At 36.6% G+C, this 19,895-nt stretch overlaps 1 protein-coding gene across 4 annotated transcripts in view; it reads left to right on the top strand.

Moving 5' to 3' along the window:
• PLA2R1 (phospholipase A2 receptor 1) overlaps positions 1-19,334 on the top strand; it is a 117,570-nt gene extending 98,236 nt beyond the window's left edge. For 3 of the 4 annotated variants that reach the window (XM_045479965.1, XM_045479963.1, XM_045479964.1), the window contains 10 exons: positions 1,625-1,742; positions 2,870-2,997; positions 3,351-3,498; positions 7,430-7,668; positions 9,229-9,397; positions 11,935-12,075; positions 12,576-12,692; positions 14,264-14,440; positions 17,052-17,084; positions 17,202-19,334. In XM_045479965.1, the coding sequence (XP_045335921.1) occupies positions 1,625-1,742; positions 2,870-2,997; positions 3,351-3,498; positions 7,430-7,668; positions 9,229-9,397; positions 11,935-12,075; positions 12,576-12,692; positions 14,264-14,440; positions 17,052-17,084; positions 17,202-17,416 (1,485 nt within the window). In that variant the 3' untranslated portion in view covers positions 17,417-19,334. Of the gene's footprint in view, positions 1-1,624; positions 1,743-2,869; positions 2,998-3,350; positions 3,499-7,429; positions 7,669-9,228; positions 9,398-11,637; positions 11,731-11,934; positions 12,076-12,575; positions 12,693-14,263; positions 14,441-17,051; positions 17,085-17,201 lie in introns of those variants that run through there. The other variant, XM_045479966.1, reaches the window with a different exon arrangement.
• Positions 19,335-19,895: the final 561 nt, after the last annotated feature.

Genomic DNA, 19,895 nt, shown 5'->3' with positions numbered 1-19,895 from the left:
ATAGAATGCTTAATAGCATCCTTATACCCTACCCACCAGATTCCAATAGCAAAGCTCCCACATCAAGCTGTGACAATCAAAAATGTCTCCAGAGATTATTGAATGCTGCTCTTTGAGAACCTTTGGACTAAATCTAGAATGCCTGAGAATGTTGTTTGACAACTATTTTGGGGTCTATTGGCTTTTATAATGTTCCATAAATATTTATTGGGGACCTTCTTTGTTGTGATGTTCAAAAAAAAGCAACATTTAGTCTCTGCTTTTTAATGAGTTTATGATGATGGGAAAGGATGGGGGACTGACAAATATAGAAATTAAAGAATGAGGAAGGATGTCATTCCAAAAGGGGATGAGGAAGGATGCTCTCTCAAGTGCAGGCTTCCACACTTGCCTAGAATTATCTTGTAACTGGGATTTTCTGGGTGGTGAAATCTTGAGATCTAACCTATCAATGACCAGGGTTGCCTATGTTCATTGACAAGAGAATATTCAACACAGAATATTCTTTGCATACAGTTTCTCCTGACGTCTCTGCAACATTGCCTGATCCACTATAGCCTTTCTTTTTTATCTCTCTCTCCCCCCTGACTCCACCTGGCCCTATTAACATGTTTAAATTTCACTGAGCTTTGGTTGCGGATGGGTGGTGTCTTCAACACTACCTGACCTGTGCAGTGGTTATTTTTCCATTTCTCGCTCCATAATGAGTAGCCCTGCCGTGCCACAGACATGATTCTCTCATGAGTAAAAATCAGCCTTCACTGCAAAATCCCATAGCCTTCTTTTTGTGTCCCATTGACAGTGCTGGCCACCGTCCCATCTATTTCTCCTTCCTAGGTTTCTTTGGTCCTGCCCTTGCTTCTTTCCCAACTGGGCTCATTTTTTTCTTTTCTGGCTCTTCCTCGTGGACTTACAAACCACATAGCTAACTCAAGTAATTAGTGAATTTAAGTCCCTGTTGTGGTTTGATTTCCCAGTATTCCCCTCTCACTTAAAGTGAGGAAATGTATTTGTAAATAAGATTGAACTAAGCTATTAATTGCTACCTACAGGATTTTTAAAAATTAAAACCACACTACAGGCTGGCTCCTTTTTAAAAGGAATACTGGGGGCGCCTGGGTGGCGCAGTTGGTTAAGCGTCCGACTTCAGCCAGGTCACGATCTCGCGGTCCGTGAGTTCGAGCCCCGTGTCAGGCTCTGGGCTGATGGCTTGGAGCCTGGAGCCTGTTTCCGATTCTGTCTCCCTCTCTCTCTCTGCCCCTCCCCCGTTCATGCCCTGTCTCTCTCTGTCCCAAAAATAAATAAACGTTGAAAAAAAAAATTAAAAGGAATACTGTTTTTCATTGAGCAAAAGACATCGTTCTGATACCTTACAGAACAAAACACATCCTTGTTTCTGTTCCTGCCTGATACAAATGCATGCAAGATATTGACTTACCCTAAAAGCTGGTCTTCTCTTTTACTCTCCTATCTTTGGAGCAGCTCAAAGAAAAAAAAAATGAGTCATTTCTGCTCAAGAAAATTATAAAGAATTCTAAAGACTGATCCTCAGTGTCTTTGGAAGGTTTTTAACTCATTAAGAAAAATATGGAAATGAATGCTTTTTTGGACATTTTTTTTAAAGTGCCTTTTGGTGAAAATCTCCAAAGACCCAAGGGATTGGAAGAACTGGACATCAGCTCAAGATTTCTGTGTTGAAGAAGGGGGCACACTGGTCGCCATTGAAAATGAGGTGGAGCAAGGTAGAGTATTCAATATTCAGTCGGGCAAAAATAACCATTTTTATTTCAATATCTATTAAAATGGGGGCACCTGAGTGGCTCAGTTGGTTAAGCGTCCAACTCTTGATTTCAGCTCAGGTCATGATCTCACAGTTTGTAAGATAGAGCCCTGCATCCGGCTCTGTGCTAACAGTGCTTGGGATTCTCTCTCCCCCTGTCTCTCTACCCCTCCCCCACTCGCCTTTTCTCTCTCAAAATAAATAAATAAACTTTAAAAATGTCCCCCCAGGGGCGCCTGGGTGGCTCAGTCGGTTAAGCGGCTGACTTCGGCTCAGGTCATGATCTCGCGGTCCGTGAGTTCGAGCCCCACGTCAGGCTCTGTGCTGACAGCTCAGAGCCTGGAGCCTGTTTCGGATTCTGTGTCTCCTCCTCTCTCTGACCCTCCCCCATTCATGCTCTGTCTCTCTCTGTCTCAAAAATAAACGTTGAAAAAAAATTAAAAAAAAAATTAAAAATAAAAAAAAAATAAAAATGTCCCCCCAAAATGCTAACATTTCCAAATCAACATCATATGTATTATATAGCTGATGACACATACATTTTCAGTTTGACCTATAAGGTTTATATCATGACATCTGTAAAAGTTAGTACATTGCATTGCTTATAAACTGCTGATTTTTGAAGCCTTTTGTCTCCCCAGTAATAGTGGAAAAAATAGGGCAGATTTATGATCGTTATTGCAAAATGGCTGAAATAATCTGAGGTACACTCTATAATAACTGCATGGTATAATTTTTAGATCCCTTTAGATTTACCTGTACACCTTTATTTGATATTTAGGCAGTTGTATACTTCAGTTTAAGTAGAGTTGATAAATCTTCTTTTGTTTAGAAAGGCATTGAATGAACACTGGAAATAGTTTTGTTAATGATACGATGAAATCCCAGGCTTAGCTAGCTAATGTCTATCAATTAAACTGAAACAAAAGTGAAAGAGACTGCATTACCTTAGTAAGAACAAATTCCTACAATTGATTCATAATTAAGTTTTGCTGTCATTTAAATAAAATCATAGCTACAAACAGAATTCGATGATTACCCAAATGGTTTATATGGTATTAAATTTGATAATGTATTTCTATTTTTTAGCCTTCATTACTATGAATCTTTTTGGCCAGACCACTAATGTGTGGATAGGGTTACAAAATGGTAATTATGAAAAATGGCTAAATGGAAAGTCTGTGGCATATTCTAACTGGTCTCCATTTGATATAAATGTAAGTTTTCAGATTTAATTTTTAGAAAAAATTTTAGCAAGAGATCCTATTTAATACTTAGTAAAGTGTTCTTTTACTTCCTATACTTTATAGGCATAAATTTTATTAGTCTGTTATTATATTAATTTTTAATAATGTAATTATGTCATTTTCATGTGTTCTATAAATGATATTACTTATCACAGTAATTATTTACTTGTCAGGTTATGAAGTGATCTGTGAACAGGTTTATTAAATGCAAATAAAGGGATAATAGTGCTTGAATTTTTAAATTGTCCTTAATAAAAATTTCAGTGTTATAATAATGTTATATGTTTCCATTTTTTTTGGAAAACATATGTATCTTTTTAAAGATTCCAAGTCATAACATCACTGAAGTTCAAAAACACATTCCTCTCTGTGCCTTGCTGTCGAGTAATCCTAATTTTCATTTCACTGGAAAATGGTATTTTGAAGACTGTGGAAAAGAAGGTCATGGGTTTGTTTGTGAAAAAATGCAGGGTAAGAAATATTTGCTTTTTTATTCCTTTCATCTCTATGACCCACTCTTCTCTTCCATATTTGTTTTACACACTGTGTAACTGTCATTTTCATAGCTAACAGTGTCAGGCACTTACTTTTTGAGCTTTATATATATTTGCTCATTTAATCTCTACTACCCCAGGATTATGGCCTTTAGTGGGGTTCTAAAGACTACAGAGACCATCTGAGAGATGACCAAGTTTATGCATCCATTTTAGCCCTCTTAAGTGGCTTTACTTCTTTCTTCTGAGTTTATGTGTGTGTTCAGGGAATAAAAAAGGCTTTAAGAAAATGTTGTTAAATAAAGAAATAAACAAACTAATATTTCCTACTTTCTTGGAAACCTAAAAATGCCCTCTGTGACTAAATATGACATGTAGCATGTCTCTAGAGCTAATGATCAGAACCCCCAGTAACTTTTGGTGTGAAATACAAAAGCCATACTATTACACGTAGTCAGTGGGGTTGATGATCAGGTCAAATGCACTGTAAGTGACCTTGACTAATAAAAATAAAAATAGCAACAACAAAAACAATAGCTCCAACTTGTGCTTTCACCAAGTGCAAGGTTTCCCTGTATGATGCTACTCTAGAAGACCACAGTTTGTGTTTGGAGCTGGGTGCAACTCTGGGCAGCCTATTGTTTATATACTTACTTGGAATATGATTTATACCTCTTAGTGTTGCATGTATGTGAACACTTTAATGCACTGAGTATCTATCCATCCTCAGAATAGCCCAGGGAAGCTATTTCCCAATTCACAGCTATCACTGAAAAATAATAATATTCAGGAATTGAAAGAAGATAATCAATTATAGCAAGGGTATTATGAGAAGAGAAGAGTCTTGTAGGGAAAGAAATAATATCAATACACCATGTATTTGCATACTTATGATATACCTGGCCCTGTGCCTTGGCTTCATAAGCAATAAGGCATAAAAACCTCCCAACAATGCTAGGAAGTAGGTAAAAAGTGTTATTTTACAGATGAGAAACTTGAGGCTTAGAAAAAATAAATTACATATTCAAGGTCACTCAGTTAAATACAATGATTCCATTCTGTGACACTGATGTTGATCTCTTCTTAAAATGGACTGCTCTCTTACCACTTTCTCTCTTTGAAATTTTTTGGGCTAACATTGTATATGGTCTTTTGGACATAGTTTAAGTAGGGGTGGTTGGGAGCATAGGCACTGGAATTCATACCCCACCTGGGTTCTTTCCCCATCTCTGTAATTAAGTGTCAATGAAGTTTCTTATCTTTTTACAGATGTGGTTTCACATCTGTAAAATGGGATAATAACTATCTCACTCTATGCACATACAGAGTCTATGCATATATAATGCTTAGCAAGTTGCCAGCATATTAACAAATGACAGCTGTTTATATTATTATTTCCAAAAAATATTATTCAACTACACAAATTCTCTTAGCCTACAATAAATGACCAAATTCTGCTCCACTTCTTTATTTGCCATATAAACAGCTGCTTACATTGGGCTTAGAGCGCAAACTCTCTTAACTGCCTGAAAGAATAAAGATACCTAAATAAAAGGGAGACAGGAACAAAATCAAGACCCCCAATATGGGGCTTGGTTTCCAACAGATCCTTCTTTTTCAGGTCAATGAGTGGCAAAATCATGTTGCTCAAAATCACGTATGTTTTGAAGTTTGATGGAATCAATTACATATGAAGAATTTTATGTGTGTAAAAATACAGATATGTAATATAATGGGGGTAAATAGTAAAATTGGTATTTAGGTCACATATATGAAAATATTTAGTTGCCTTAATTTTACTAGTTATCATTTTTAAATATCTACTATGGTATTATATTGTTTTTTAAAAAAAAAATAACATTAGACTTGGTATATAGACTGACAAGTGGCCAACAGACCTCTAGTAAAGAATAAACAAATATAAAAGTGTAGTCCATCATAATTTACTTGGTAAATAGGTTAATTTCACTTTTGTTTTACAATATGTGCTATTATTATATTGAGGTAACATTTTCAGGTAAGAGTCAAATTCCCACTTTGCCATTTTTACTTGGCATAAAGAACCAACATTTATTGAGCACCTGCTTTGTTCTGGGTACTACATTCCAAGTGCTGTGTTCCAGTAAGTGCTCTGTGTGTTAGAATTCTACCCACACCCCTCCAAGGAAAGCTTTACTCATCTCTTAAAGACCAGAAATTTGACGCTTGGAGAGATTACTTGTTTTTCCAAGGTCACTTAGCCATGCATAGTCAGGACTGGGGTTGATTCACAAGTCTTCTGACCTATTCACACCTCACCATGTTCCTTTTCAACCCCAATTGTAATAAAACCAGTAAATAGAAAAATATCCCAGCCACTTTGGATAAGACAGTTCAGAAATTCTTACCTTGTTTTTCTATTTTAGGTTTGCTAAATTTAGCCTATCATAGTACACGATATAGTACAGAACAAAAAGGCAAGTGCACATTTTAAAGAGGAAATATCCTGGATGTAAAACAAGGGGTTGGCTGTCACATGACCTGTCGCTCATGAACAAGAAGGCACCAGTCATCATGTCTGGGAAAACCTTGCCTTTTAATTTGTAAATCTTGACTCTGACAGATGACATATTAATAGAAACTATTTATAGAATGTGTGTATTCTGTTTATTAATGTAGTTTTTAAGTTTCTATTTAGAATGTATACATGTAAACATTGAACATGATAGCAACTATCATACAATCTCAAGTTTAATAAAGGGTGGTATTTGATTTAAAAAAGGGGGGTGCCTGGGTGGCTCAGTTGGTTAAGTGACTGACTTTGGCTAAGGTCATGATCTCACAGTTGGTGGGTTCAAGCCCCTTACTGGGTTCTATGCTCACAGCTCAAAGTCTGGAGCCTGCTTCATATTCTGTGTCTCCCTCTCTCTCTGTCCCTCACCTGCTCATGCCCTGTCTGTTTCTCAAAAATAAATAAACATTAAAAAAATTATTTAAAAAAGGGTGGTATTTGAGAATATGCACTTGTAAAATTATGTTTGCAACACAATATATGACTCCATAATATATGTCAATATTCTCTTAGTAAGTATTAAGTTCTGCCAGAGCAATGTGTGTTGGGCCGGGTGTAACTAGTGGAATAAAACCTGTCTGGGGCATCCTAAAAGAGGGCATCTTTTGGGATGAGCACTGGGTGTTGTATGGAAACCAATTTGACAATAAATTTCATATATTAAAAAAAAAAGGAAAAAAAAAGAATGAAATCTTGCCATTTGCAATGACATGGATGGAGCTAGAATGTATTACGCTAAGCGAAGTAAGTCAATCAAAGAAAGACAAATACTGTATGATTTCACTCATATGTGGAATTTAAGAAACAGATGAACATATGGAAGGTGGGGGTAGGGGAACAAGAGGAGAGAGGGAAACAAACCACAATAGACTCTTAATGATAGAGAACAAACTGAGGGTTGATGGAGTGATCGGGTGGGAGATGGGCTAGATGGATTAAGGTATTAAGCTATATAAGGTATTAAGGAGGGACCTTGTTATGATGAGCACTGGGTGTTGTATGCAAATGATGAATTACTGAATTCTACTCCAGAAACCAATATTATGCTCTATGTTAACTGAATTTAAATTTTTAAAAAAGGAGAAAAAGGGAGTAAAAAATGGGAAATCTTCTAGAAATCTTCTCTATGTATGTATTTTTTTCTTTTTTAAGAAACTCGTGCATTAAACTTCCTAAGTTCTCATTCTTTAGCATCACCTATGCTTTCAGGTATTACCCTCATTTTGAAATAGTTCTGGGAAGGAAAACTGATGTTCATCACAGCATGGATCATTATGACATGGATCCATGCTAAGCTTTGCCTCTCCCTTTCTCAACCAGATGCTAAAAATGATTGTTGTTGTTGTTCTTGTTCTAGATACCTCTGGACACAGTGTAAATACATCTGATATGTATCCAGTCCCCAATACCTTAGAATATGGAAACAGAACTTATAAGATAATTAATGCAAATATGACTTGGTATACAGCAATAAAAACCTGCCTAATGCATGGAGCAGAATTGGCCAGCATTACAGATCAGTATCACCAGTCCTTCCTCACTGTTATCCTCAACCGGTTAGGACATCCCCACTGGATTGGATTGTTCACTGCAGATGTAAGTATCTTAAATCTCTTGGAACATCCCTGCATAACTAAGTTTCACATCTACTTCCTTAGTGGTATGGACACTGAAATTAACACAGAGAAAAAAAATTCCAAGAAATAATAGCAAATGTAACATTTAAGTAATTGGTTTATACAACAACTATGACCAACCTTACGAATAGCTTATGACTACAAATTAAAGGTATACACCTTTTTTAGAACAAACATCCACTTGCCTAATCTATGGAAAATAATGCCCTTCAAAGGTTCTCTGAAAATTTCTGAGTATCTCTAGATACTGCCTCATGTGGGCAGTGGAACACATCTTAAACTCAAGCACCTGCATTTGGGCAATCTGCATTTAAGAAATTATCATGAAAAATGGATCATGCTTCCTGTCTAGAAATGTGGTTATTAATTAATTCAGTACCACCTTGGAATTTAACACGTGGGTTTTCTCTCCCTCTAGGGATGTATTTTGGAGAGTAAGATTTTTTCTTAGTTTTCTTTTTTTTTTTTTTTTTAAATAAAACTATTATACACTTGCAGTAGTAAAAAGTAAACTCTATTCTGTCTCAACCTCTGGTTCTGTACCCCAGAGATATTCACTGTAAATATTTCTTATGCATCATTTAAAAATTTCCTACACATATTTACATAATGGGTAAATATATATATTGTTTTTTAAATACAAATGAGGTTATACTACTTGTGCTGTCCTTTAACTTGTTTTTTGTTTAATATGCCTTGTAGAGCTTTCCATGTCAGCACGTAAAAATCTAACACATTCTTTGCAGCACCACATAAAGATATACCATACCACTCTCCTGTGAATAGAAATTTGGGTTCTTCCCAGTTTTTCACAATTACAAGTAATACACAACAAACAACCCTGTGTAAGTTGGATAAATTCCTAGAAGTTAAATTGCTGAGCACACTTTACATTTTAAGAAATAGTGCCATACTGCCTGCCAAAAGTTTACACTAATTTACATGCAAACAACTATGATAACAGGTAGTTTTTCATATCCTTGTCAATACCGGACACTGTCAAAATTTTAATCCTTGTCATTGGGATAGGTGAGAGAATAGTGTCTTATGGTTGTTTATTATATTTGTGCATTACAGAATGATTTAACTTCACGTAGTCAATTTTGCATTATGGCCTCTGGATTTTGTATCAGACTTGAAAAGATATTCCCCGCACCAAGAGTATAAAATATTTAGCCAAGTTTTCTCTAGCACTTTTATGTTTCCAATTCATATGTATGAATCTTTGACCAATCTGAAATTGGTTTTGGTGTAAAGAACAAGATACTAATCCAACTTCATTCTGATTGCTTACTTGGAAATTATGGTGGTAGGGAACAAAGGATTACCCAAAACTAAAAAAGATACCGTTGTGACAGCTATTTCTTTTTGTCAGGCCACATTCACAAACTATCCTAGACCCCCTGAAATAGAAGTCTAGATGTGGAAATACAAATCAGTGCGTGAAGTAAGGGCTGCTCAAATAGCACTGGGTGATGCAGTGCTAGCAAAGAAATTATGGCTTCATTTCCCTCCACAGAATGGTCTTAATTTTGACTGGTCAGATGGCACCAAATCCTCCTTCACTTTTTGGAAAGACGATGAGTCATCCATCTTGGGTGACTGTGTTTTTGCCGACACCAGTGGACGCTGGAGTAGCACAGCCTGCGAGTCATTTCTGCAAGGAGCAATTTGTCATGTACCTACTGGTAGGTTCAATTCTATTCAACTCAACAAATATGTACTGGCACCTACTGTGTGGAAGGCACTGTGCTAAGCAGGAGCTTTGAGTAAGGGTAAGAAGTATCTGCCCTCAAGAAGCCTCTGGTCTGGTAGGTGATGTTCAGACAAATAACTGTTATACCAAGCAGAACTACCAAATGATGGAAAAGAGGTAGTAAGTGTTGTGGGGTTAGCAAGAAAAAAGAACATAACACATCCACTTGAGGACAAGTAGAAAAACTTCTTGAAGGACATAACTGTGTGACTGGCCTTGAAGAATAGGTAGGATGTAGTGAGAAAATGATTGGACATGGAGAGGCAGTCTGAACAGAAAAGCTTGGACAGGGGCATCTGGGTGGCTTAGTCAGTTAAGCGTCCGACTTTGGCTCAGGTCACCACCTGACCACCTGGTTCGTGAGTTAGAGCCCCACGTTGGGCTCTGTGCTGACAGCTCAGAGCATGGAGCCTTCTTCGGATTCTGTGTCTCCTTCTCTCTCTGCCCCTCCCGCACTCACTCTGTGTGCGTGTGTGTGTGTCTCAAAAATAAGTAAACATTAAAAAAGAAAAGAAAAGAAAAGCTTGGACAAAGACATGGAAGGAAGAAAGGTGTAAAGCAAAGCTAGTGTTGAAATTTGCCTTCATGGCAGTGTACCAGTAAGGAGAGGTGGGAAATCAGTCTAGAAACCTGCATTAAGAGCATGTGTGACCTTGAAGGCCAGACTGCAAATTCACGTTTAAGTCAAAGACTAATAAAATTCTAGAGATGATGACGATGATGATAGTAATAATATTTATATTATATGATAACAATGATAATAATACCTCATTACTCTTGAAGCTCACCTGGCTCTCCCAGTTGAGCCAGGTGAACTTTATTTTAAACAGAAAACAAACTCAGAGCATGAAATAGCTTACTGAAGATCTCACAGATGTCCACCAATAGGACCAGGAGGAGAAGCCAAGCTTCCTTGCTCTTTGATGTGATGTTCATCCCATTACACCAAGTCCCCCTTCCCTTGATTGCTACGTAGAGTTCTTTAACACCAGCTGGTGTCTTTTAAAATCTCTCATTTAGGGGCGCCTGGGTGGCGCAGTCGGTTAAGCGTCCGACTTCAGCCAGGTCACGATCTCGCGGTCCGTGAGTTCGAGCCCCGCGTCGGGCTCTGGGCTGATGGCTCAGAGCCTGGAGCCTGTTTCCGATTCTGTGTCTCCCTCTCTCTCTGCCCCTCCCCCGTTCATGCTCTGTGTCTCTCTGTCCCCAAAATAAATAAACGTTGAAAAAAAAAAATCTCTCATTTAGTAAAAGTGCACATATTTGCTTACATTCTGGATACTGTAAGTTAAACAGCATACACACTATGTAACTTCGGATCAAAATAATTCAGGATAATAATGTAAATAATAGCCACATACACTGGAAAAGCTAATTCTGCTACTAAAACCCCATAAAAATTGTTCTTCCCTTTTCAGTAGCACTGCATTTATTGAATGCTTAAGAAGTGTCAGGCACTAGCTCATTTAAACTCCTCACGCAGCAGCACCTGACTAGGTCATTTGGTAGAGCATGTGACTTTAGATCTCAGGGTCATGAGTTTGAGTCCCTTGTTGGGTGTAGAGATTACTTAGAAGGGAAAAATAAAAACAAATAAATAAACTTCTCATGTAAAAAAGATGTTGTTTAACTCTCTTTTATAACTTTTTAAAAAATGTTTATTTTGAGAGAGAGAAAGAAAGCATAAGTAGGGGAGGGGAAGAGGGGGGTGCGCAGAGAGAGAAAATCTGAAGCAGGCTCTACCTCAAGAGTGGAGCCCAGTGCAGAACTTGATCTCACAACTGTAAGATCATGACCTGAGCTGAAATCAAGAGTCAGACACTTAACCAACTGAGCCACCCAGGTGTCCTATTGGCTCTCTTTTTATTGGTAAAGAAACTAAAGTATGAATATGATAGGTAACATACCCATAGCCATACACCTAGGATCTCATCATGGATGTGACCTCTAAAGCAAAGTCTACCTGATATTTCCCTTAGTTATGTGTTATGTTTTGCTATGCTATGTTACTTTACCAAATGCATTATTTTCTCTCACAGGTTGATTGGCAGGTAAGGATTTGGTAAATCTGTAATATTCAGCACTGCATAGAACACATTTTGTACATTTGGAAGTGCTTTTTGCCAACTTCATTCATTTCTATGAATCACATCCCCCAGTTTTCCCAACCTTTAGGATACCAATTATAAACATGAAAGACAGCCACCCTCACCCATGCAGCACCCAAACTAAGCCTAAGAAGCTATGCATGAATATACCCTGTTATGTGTAGGTAAAGATTATTTCTGCCAGAAATGCTACAAACCGGATTTGGTTTTCTGATCATTTATATTAAACCCACTCTTTCAGAGTATTATCATGAAAATCTCATTACACTATTTATCTTAGTCTGTCATAGAATTTAATGCAATGTTTATCCCAATAAATGAACCCAGTCACCACCCTAAAATCATAACTGATTTTTGTTCACAGAAACAAAACCATTTGGACACCCAGAGTTGTGCTCAGAAACATCTATTCCCTGGATAAAATTCAAAAGTAATTGCTACAGTTTTTCTACAGTCCTAGACAGTACAAGTTTTGAGGCTGCTCATGAATTTTGCAAAAAGGAAGGTAATTCTTTTGTGATGGTAAAATGCTTTCAATGCATTCCTTCTTGACGTTTCAGTAAACAATGTGGTTTTCTTCATTTGTGTGATTATTTAGTGACTTTAGGAGCAACAACAACAAAAAAGTAAATACTTTTGAATTGCTTGTTTGGGGATGGACTATCTATGAAATTCAGTGTCCGGTATAGAATGTGAAAACCTAATATGATATCTCAGAATACTACACTTTCACAGAAAATGTTCCTTTTGAATGCACCTGAATTATAAACTTTTAATGTTCTCTAAAATTAATATTCTATCCTTTAGCTTCTTAAGTACATGCTTGTCTCTTTTAATAAATGTAGTATAATTTTTAAATTTTTAATCAAAAATCACTTATTCACAATAGAAATGTTTGCTCTGCAAAGACTGAGTTTTACAAATTATTGTAAAGGAGACATTTTTAAAATTGAATTTACCCATAAACACAAATACTTGTTTATTTATTGTTTGTGTCTTTTATAGGATCTAATCTTTTAACAATCAAGGATGAGACTGAAAATTCATTTCTCCTAGAAGAGCTTTTTGCTTTTGGTTCTTCTGTCCAGATGGTTTGGTTGAATGCTCACTTTGATGATGACAGTAAGTGATTTGGGTAAAGAGGAGACAGGATAAATAAATACATGGTGGCCAAGGCTAATGAAAATGACATCTACAAACCAGAAGGCTCTCCTTAGATATATTTGCAGTGAAAAAATAGCAGTAATCCGAAAGCCATTTCCTCCAAAGACAATATTGCTAACCCTTTTCTATACCCTTGTGTCCTTTGAAATAATCCCAGAATACCAAACATAAAAACAAGCAAACAAGTTTATCTTATACTTACCCTCACATCATGAAGGTTCTTGGAGAGAAATTTGTGTTCACAGACTTAGTCATAGACAACAAAACCCTATTTATTTGAAAATAGCCCAGATTCCTAGATGTTATAAAAGCACAACAGAGTTATAGAAACGTTTCAGTGATGAATTGTGCTTTTAGAATTATTTGCTTCTCATAAAAACCAGGGTCTGTGATCAAATGAGAACATGGTATTCTTTTCTCTATGTAATTGGTGGTTATTGAAAGTACTTATAAAGAAAAATATTTTAACTGGTACGGAGAACTTCTTACAGTGGTGCCTCAAGGTGGAGGCTGGGTTCACTCTGACAAGGAGGAGTGTTTCAATCACAGACATTGTTTAGAATTTCTAGCCCATTGTGGTAATAAAAAGCTGACCGACTTTTAGGTACTTTTATTGTTGGTTTTAAATCCTTTTCAGACAATGCATCTCCTCTTATTGCTTACACCTGGAGGACTCTACCACTGTCCCCACCCCCTCAGTCCCCACTGGCTTGCTTCTTAAAGAAATTCGTTGTAAAATTATTTTAGAAAGAGAGTCATTATGCAATGATATAGATGGTAGGACTTGATGTCTTTAAATTGATTACAATTATAGGGAATATTTCAAAATTCAAACTATTACGTTAAAAAAAAAGATGATATTTGGGGCACCTGGGTGGCTCAGTTGGTTGGGCATCTGACTTTGGCTCAGGTCATGATCTCACAGTTCGTGGGTTCGGGCCCCGCATCAGCACAGAGCCTGGAGCCTGCTTCCCATTCTGGTCTCCCTTTCTCTCTCTGCCCCTTCCCTGCTTGTGCTCTCTCTCTCTCTCTGTCTCTGTCTCTCTCTCTCTCTCTCAAAAATAAATAAACATTAAAAAAATTTTTTAAGATGATATTCTAAATGAACTAAATTAGAACAATGTATCTAAAATAAATAGAGCTGTTCACAAAGCAACTTTACTAATACCTACCTTTTGATAATGACTTCATGACTGTACCTACTGAGTCGAATGTATCAGATAAAGAGACAGTCTCATTAAATTTAGGAGCTGCTTTTTTCAGAAAGAGAGAGAGAGCGCGTGCGCACAAGCAAATGGGGGAGGGGAGAGAGAGAGGATATTAAGCAGACTCCACACCCAGCGCAGAGCCCAATGCAGGGCTCGATCTCACAACTGTGAGGTCATGACCTCTGCTAAAATCAAGAGTTGGATGCTTAACCACCTGAGCCACCCAGATGCCCCAAGAACTGCTTTTTATGGTTCATTCCAGTCTTAGTATATTTGATAATGATACATATAAGTCATAGTAAGTCAACAATTTTTCTACAGATGAAACCATAAAGTGGTTTGATGGAACTCCCACAGACCAGTCGAACTGGGGCATTCGGAAGCCAGAGACGGACCATGTCAAACCCCATCTGTGTATTGCCCTGAGGATCCCTGAAGGAGTGTGGCAGTTATCTCCATGTCAAGAAAAAAAAGGATTTATATGCAAAATGGAAGCAGGTGGGTAAAGTCAGAGGATAATTCTTCATTTTGATTCTACCCTGACTAATGTTGACCCACCTCTTTAGCATTTCAAGCGTTGAAAATGCAAGTATTCGGGGAATATTCAGATTCTGACATTATCATCTTGTTCTACATCAAACAAGTCAGAGGACATTTCAGCTCCTTCTTTCTCTGATATCAACAAAAAAATCATTATAAAGACTATGACTTTCCTGTGTCATCCTCCTTGTTCAACTAATGCGCAAAAAGCAGTTTAACCTCAAACAAATGGAACTAGAAATGTTAAAAGCAACTGCTACTGGTACTGCTAGTACCCTCCTGGCAACTGCTACTCAGAAATGTTAAGATTCATCTTTGGTCCCAGGAAATATAATCAAGGCCTAGGTATTCTTGTTGTGGATTAATGGATGTGATTCTCTGTTGCTAGCCATAATATGTTATAAAAGTCATATTTTAACTTCATTGCGAGCTACACAGTTTGTGGTGATAAAAAGAAATAATCATTTTAGAAATCTAAGCCAGAAAATTCTAGTCAGTTGCCAATAATACAGAGATTTCTAAGATAGGATGTTAACAATGAACATTAACAGTGGAAAGGTGTTTTTAATAATAATCACAACATTTCTAGATGCCAGTGTTGCAGAGAAGGAGGGACCTGCTGATGAAGATTTCAGAGAGGAGATAAGGTTTTGGAATCCCAAAAGATGAAGAGAATAGAGGAGGGAAGGCATATTAGACAAAAGTCCCAGCATGACTAAAGCCAGTGATTGAGAATGAGCTCAGATTGGAGCAAAGGGCTCATATTAGGTGGTGATGAGAATAAAACTGGACAGTAATGTAGGATCCATTCACAGAGAGTATCTCTCTGTGATACTGTGAGAGTATCAGTTTAGACAGCTGAACTTCATGGTGAACCTGACAGGGAAGCCCTATGTGCTCTGTAGACACTTGCAGTGGAATCACACTCATCTGGATATAAAGGGGGGCAGTTGTGATTTGAGTGACAGAACAAGGAACATGAGGAAGAATAGAAATAGGAAAAGAGAATCATCAGGATTTGGTGATCTGATTAGAGACTGGGTGGGAATGAAGGAGAAAAAACTGGAAGATGTCGGCACCAACATTCAAGCCCTAATAGTCTGGAAAACAGGACTGAGCCTAATAAGTACTGTGCCCAAGTGATCAATAGCATTTAAGTATCAAAAACAAATCAGAAACACCTTGCGTCTATACAAGACTTTAAAGCTTCCTGTAATATATAGGATACCTCTTTCGTCCCTCATAGCAATTTTTAAAGCAGTGAAGCAGATACAATATTCCCATTTTACAGATGAGAAATGTACTTGATCAAACTGAAGCCCACAGTCCAAGTTTTTTGACTCTACATGGTCCTTCCATATCTGCTTACTGCATGCATCTTGAGAATAAATATTCTTTTAACAGCTTCTCTTTAAAAAGTATCTTCACATGGGACACCTGGGTGGCTCAGTTGGTTAAGCATCTGATTTTGGTTCAGCTCATGATCTCACCGTTAGTGAATGAGAGTCCCATGTTGGGCTCTGTGCTGACAGTTCAGAGCCTGGAGCCTGCTTTGGATTCTGTGTCTTCCTCTCTCTGCCCCTCCCCTGCTCGCGCACGTGCCCACTCTCTCTCAAAAATAAACCAACGTTAAAAGCTAAAAATAAAAAAATAACAATAACTCTAAAGTTTCTTCACACACATATAACATATGTTTTTAATAGTATGATGAAAAATTATATAGTATTATTTTTAAATTGCAAAACAGGTTTTGTTAATGTGGCTTTGCTGTTGGTGACAATGTTAATGTTTTAAGTGTGTAAGAATGAATGGGCCTAAGGACTGCACCAAGACACTTTCTCCACTCACAAATCATTTACTGATCTTTCTCTGGGTCATTCTCTACCTATTTCTCTGGATCTTTACCTAGAGGAAAAATGGCAGCGTTCAAACTTTGAGACAGAGTCTACTTGAAAGAGATACATTTTTACTGTAGAGAGTCGTCAAATGGGAACCCTCCAACTTTTTGAGTGGAAGAGCTATTTTTTATTCATTTTTCAAGATTCTTAAGATTGCAAAGGTGAGAAAGTGCTGAGTTTAGAATCCTTCCCTGGAGGTAAAGAGATTATCATTGCTGGACAAACTCCATCTCATAGCTTAACAAAACTGAGTTCCTTGCAGGCAAGGACTATATTTTATTCATATTTTTATTGTAGCATAGTGCTGAGACTAGATGGAAAATTTTCAGCTTAAAAAAAAGAGCAGTGTATGTGTTTGTGAGCAATAATAATGATTATAATAAATCAGGGGTCAGCAAAATTTTCTTGTAAAGGGCCAGACAATAAATAGTTTAGACTTTGGGGGCCATATAGTTTCTGTCACGCTGCCACTGTAGCATGAAAGCCGCCAAAGACAATACATAAATGGATGAGTGTGACTGAGTTCCAATAAAACATTATTTATAAAAACAGGCACCAGATCTGATCCATGAGCCATAGTTTGTTGAACTCTGCTACAAATAATAACATAATTTTGCTGAATTAAAAGAAAATTTTAATCTCAGGTGGGTTTTTTTTGTATTTGTTTTTAGATATTCACACAATAAAGGAGCACTCAAGAAAAGGTAGGTTTGAACATTTTTTGATGTATCTTAGAAATAATAAAATAGAAAGTAACTGTGTGGCAGTATCTATCTTAATTCATTGTCATTGAACCCTTCCTTTTTTTCATCTTCTTTCAGGACCAAGTCACAGCATTGTACCTCTTGCAGTAGCACTGACACTGATAGTAATTCTGGCAGTTTCTGCACTTTCCTTCTGTATATACAAGCACAACAGAGGTATCTTCAGGAGACTTGCAGGGTTTGGGAATCCTTACTATCCTACAACCAACTTTAGTACAGTACATTTGGAAGAAAACATTCTCATTTCTGATCTTGAGAAGAATGACCAATAACAATGAGTCCAGAAAATGCCACAGCCATGAGGATAATAAGAAAAGACTATAAGGGGAGTCTCCCCTCATTTTCCTTACAGACCAGATGCCGCTATAATGTAAATTGTGTCACTATTTAATCACTCTTAAAGTGATTACTGGTTTTGAACTGTAACCAAATCAGATGTGTGTTGATTTACTCATTTCCCCAAACTGTGATCTATTCTTAAAAAGGGGAAGTTATACAATGGCTACTATTCAGAAAACAAGAACTATTAAAAATAACTCCCTCTTCAAGACTCTCAAACCAATGTGAATGGCTTACTGAAACTTTAAAAGAATTTTTAGCCTAATCTGGCATCTATTCAGACATTTACCCATACTCATTCCATTAAAAGAGAGAGAGGGGAAGTAAAACAAATTCCAAAACTCTAGACCTTATACAAGACAAAAAGTTAAAGGCTTCTGAGAAGTTTTCTTGTTGGTTTTTTAATTCAATCATTTTAACACAGGATTTAGAAAACTAATTTCTAAGCTTAAAACTCACACATTCTGGGCTCTAAACTAATATTTACAGTGACATTTGTTTTTATTAATTCTGAGTTCTCAAACTAAAAAAGAAAAATTACCTGTCTTTAAATAGGAAAGACCTTGGTTAGCAGCACACTTTCATAAGCAACCACATAATGTGGCTTAAAATCTTCAATTACTGAATGATGACTACATTTGATGTTTAAATATATAGATAAACTTAAAGGAATTTATCAGAATCTTACTATTGTTAAAACTCATGGTTTTTATTGAAAACTAAATGTTAAAATAATATATAACTCTCTTAACAATTGAAAGATATAAAATATAATTTGATTTTAAAGGGGAAAAAATGAAGATCTGAATTACAGTCCCATTAGAACCACAATATAGGATATATTGAGAAGTACTAAATAAATTACTCTCCAATCATAATCTAGATACCTTTGTTATATAAATGAGTTTATTTGGGGTATTCTATTTAGTAAATTATGGTTCTTAAGAACCATCTCTGTGTTGGACTAGTTAGTGTAGTTGATAAATTATGGTTAATAGCATAACACTGTAAATTAAATATCACAGATTTGACTTTCCTACATGAATTTATGATATGGAAAAGTGCCTTCATAATCAACATTTAAAAGTTTACTGATTACATCAATGTTTATTGCATTCCTACTAAGAACCAAGTACCATTCTAGAAACTAGACATATTGTGGTGAGCAAATTAATGCGAACTCTTGTTTTTATGTCACTTATTTTCTGAGAAAAAAGTGAGAGCAAGCCAGTAAAGAAATGCATAAGTACAAAATTCCAGGTGGTTATGAAAATTAAGTAAGGTCTTGTGATAGAGAGGAACTGGGGGAATCTCAGGGCCTCCCCTGAAGGTGCATTTTAATTATAACATCCAGTTGCCTTGAAACTAACTAGTAGCCACTAGTCATGAGGTGGAGCTCCAGGAGAAAGTGTGAGTGAATTGCTAAGTGAAAAACCATCATCATTAGAAATATAATTTAATGAGCATACCCTAAGAATGGAGTCCTTGTGGCCTGAAACAATTAATACAGGTTCCAAAAGCAGCTCTTTGTTACCGCTGTGTAACTTACACATTAGGACAATCTACTTCCATAATTTTTTTAAGTTTTAAGACTTCATTTTTTAAAGGATATTATATTGTGTGGCAGTTGAATATTTATCACTCATAAGAATAATTGGCTTGAACTAACCAGGTGGTATAAAAGCCCGATTTAACAATCTGTCAAATGAAATTAAAGTTCTGTTCTTTTCAGTGGGATTGGTAAAAACTGCTAATCAATTATCCTTCTAGTTGAGTTATATTGAAGTGGAATAGTCACATGTAACAATTTGACAAAGTATGTCATTAATAAAGTGGTTTTGCAGAAAGAGACCATACTTCTTGTCAATGCTCTGTACTTTGCTATTTAGTATTGAACTGCATCTCTGGGGAATCTGTCCCCATGGACAAGATCATGCAGTCCTTCCCATTATTGAAACAGAAAGTATTGAAATATTATGTTTTATTTATATATGTGCACTTAAAAAAAGTTTTTCCACATCTATTTTTAATCTGCACTAGATTTCATAGCTATGGCATGAAAAGCAAAGAAGCATTAGGGTCACAAACTCATTCACACATAATTAATGTGCCCCCCTCCAAAAAAATCAATTGTTATCCGTGACTCTGGGTAATGGAAATCTTAGATTTTACAATTAAACATATCTTACGCTTTTCCAATTCCAACAGTCTTCTTTGAGTTTAAATGCTTCTTCAATTGAAAGTTCCACTTCCTACCAGGGGTGGGTTAGATGGGGTCTTAGATAAACAGTATTTTGGAGTTTCCTTTTCCTCCTCAAAATGGTGATGGATATATGAGAAATTGTGTCATTGTAGTACTCGGGGAAGAAAGTGATAACTTATTGTAAATGTGTGTTATCTCTGTCCACTGAG

The sequence above is a fragment of the Leopardus geoffroyi genome, chromosome C1 (assembly GCF_018350155.1).
Source record: "Leopardus geoffroyi isolate Oge1 chromosome C1, O.geoffroyi_Oge1_pat1.0, whole genome shotgun sequence".
Classification (NCBI taxonomy): Eukaryota; Metazoa; Chordata; class Mammalia; order Carnivora; family Felidae; genus Leopardus; species Leopardus geoffroyi.
The sequence above is the reverse complement of the archived record's forward strand: the minus strand, read 5'-3'. Positions and strand labels throughout refer to the sequence as shown.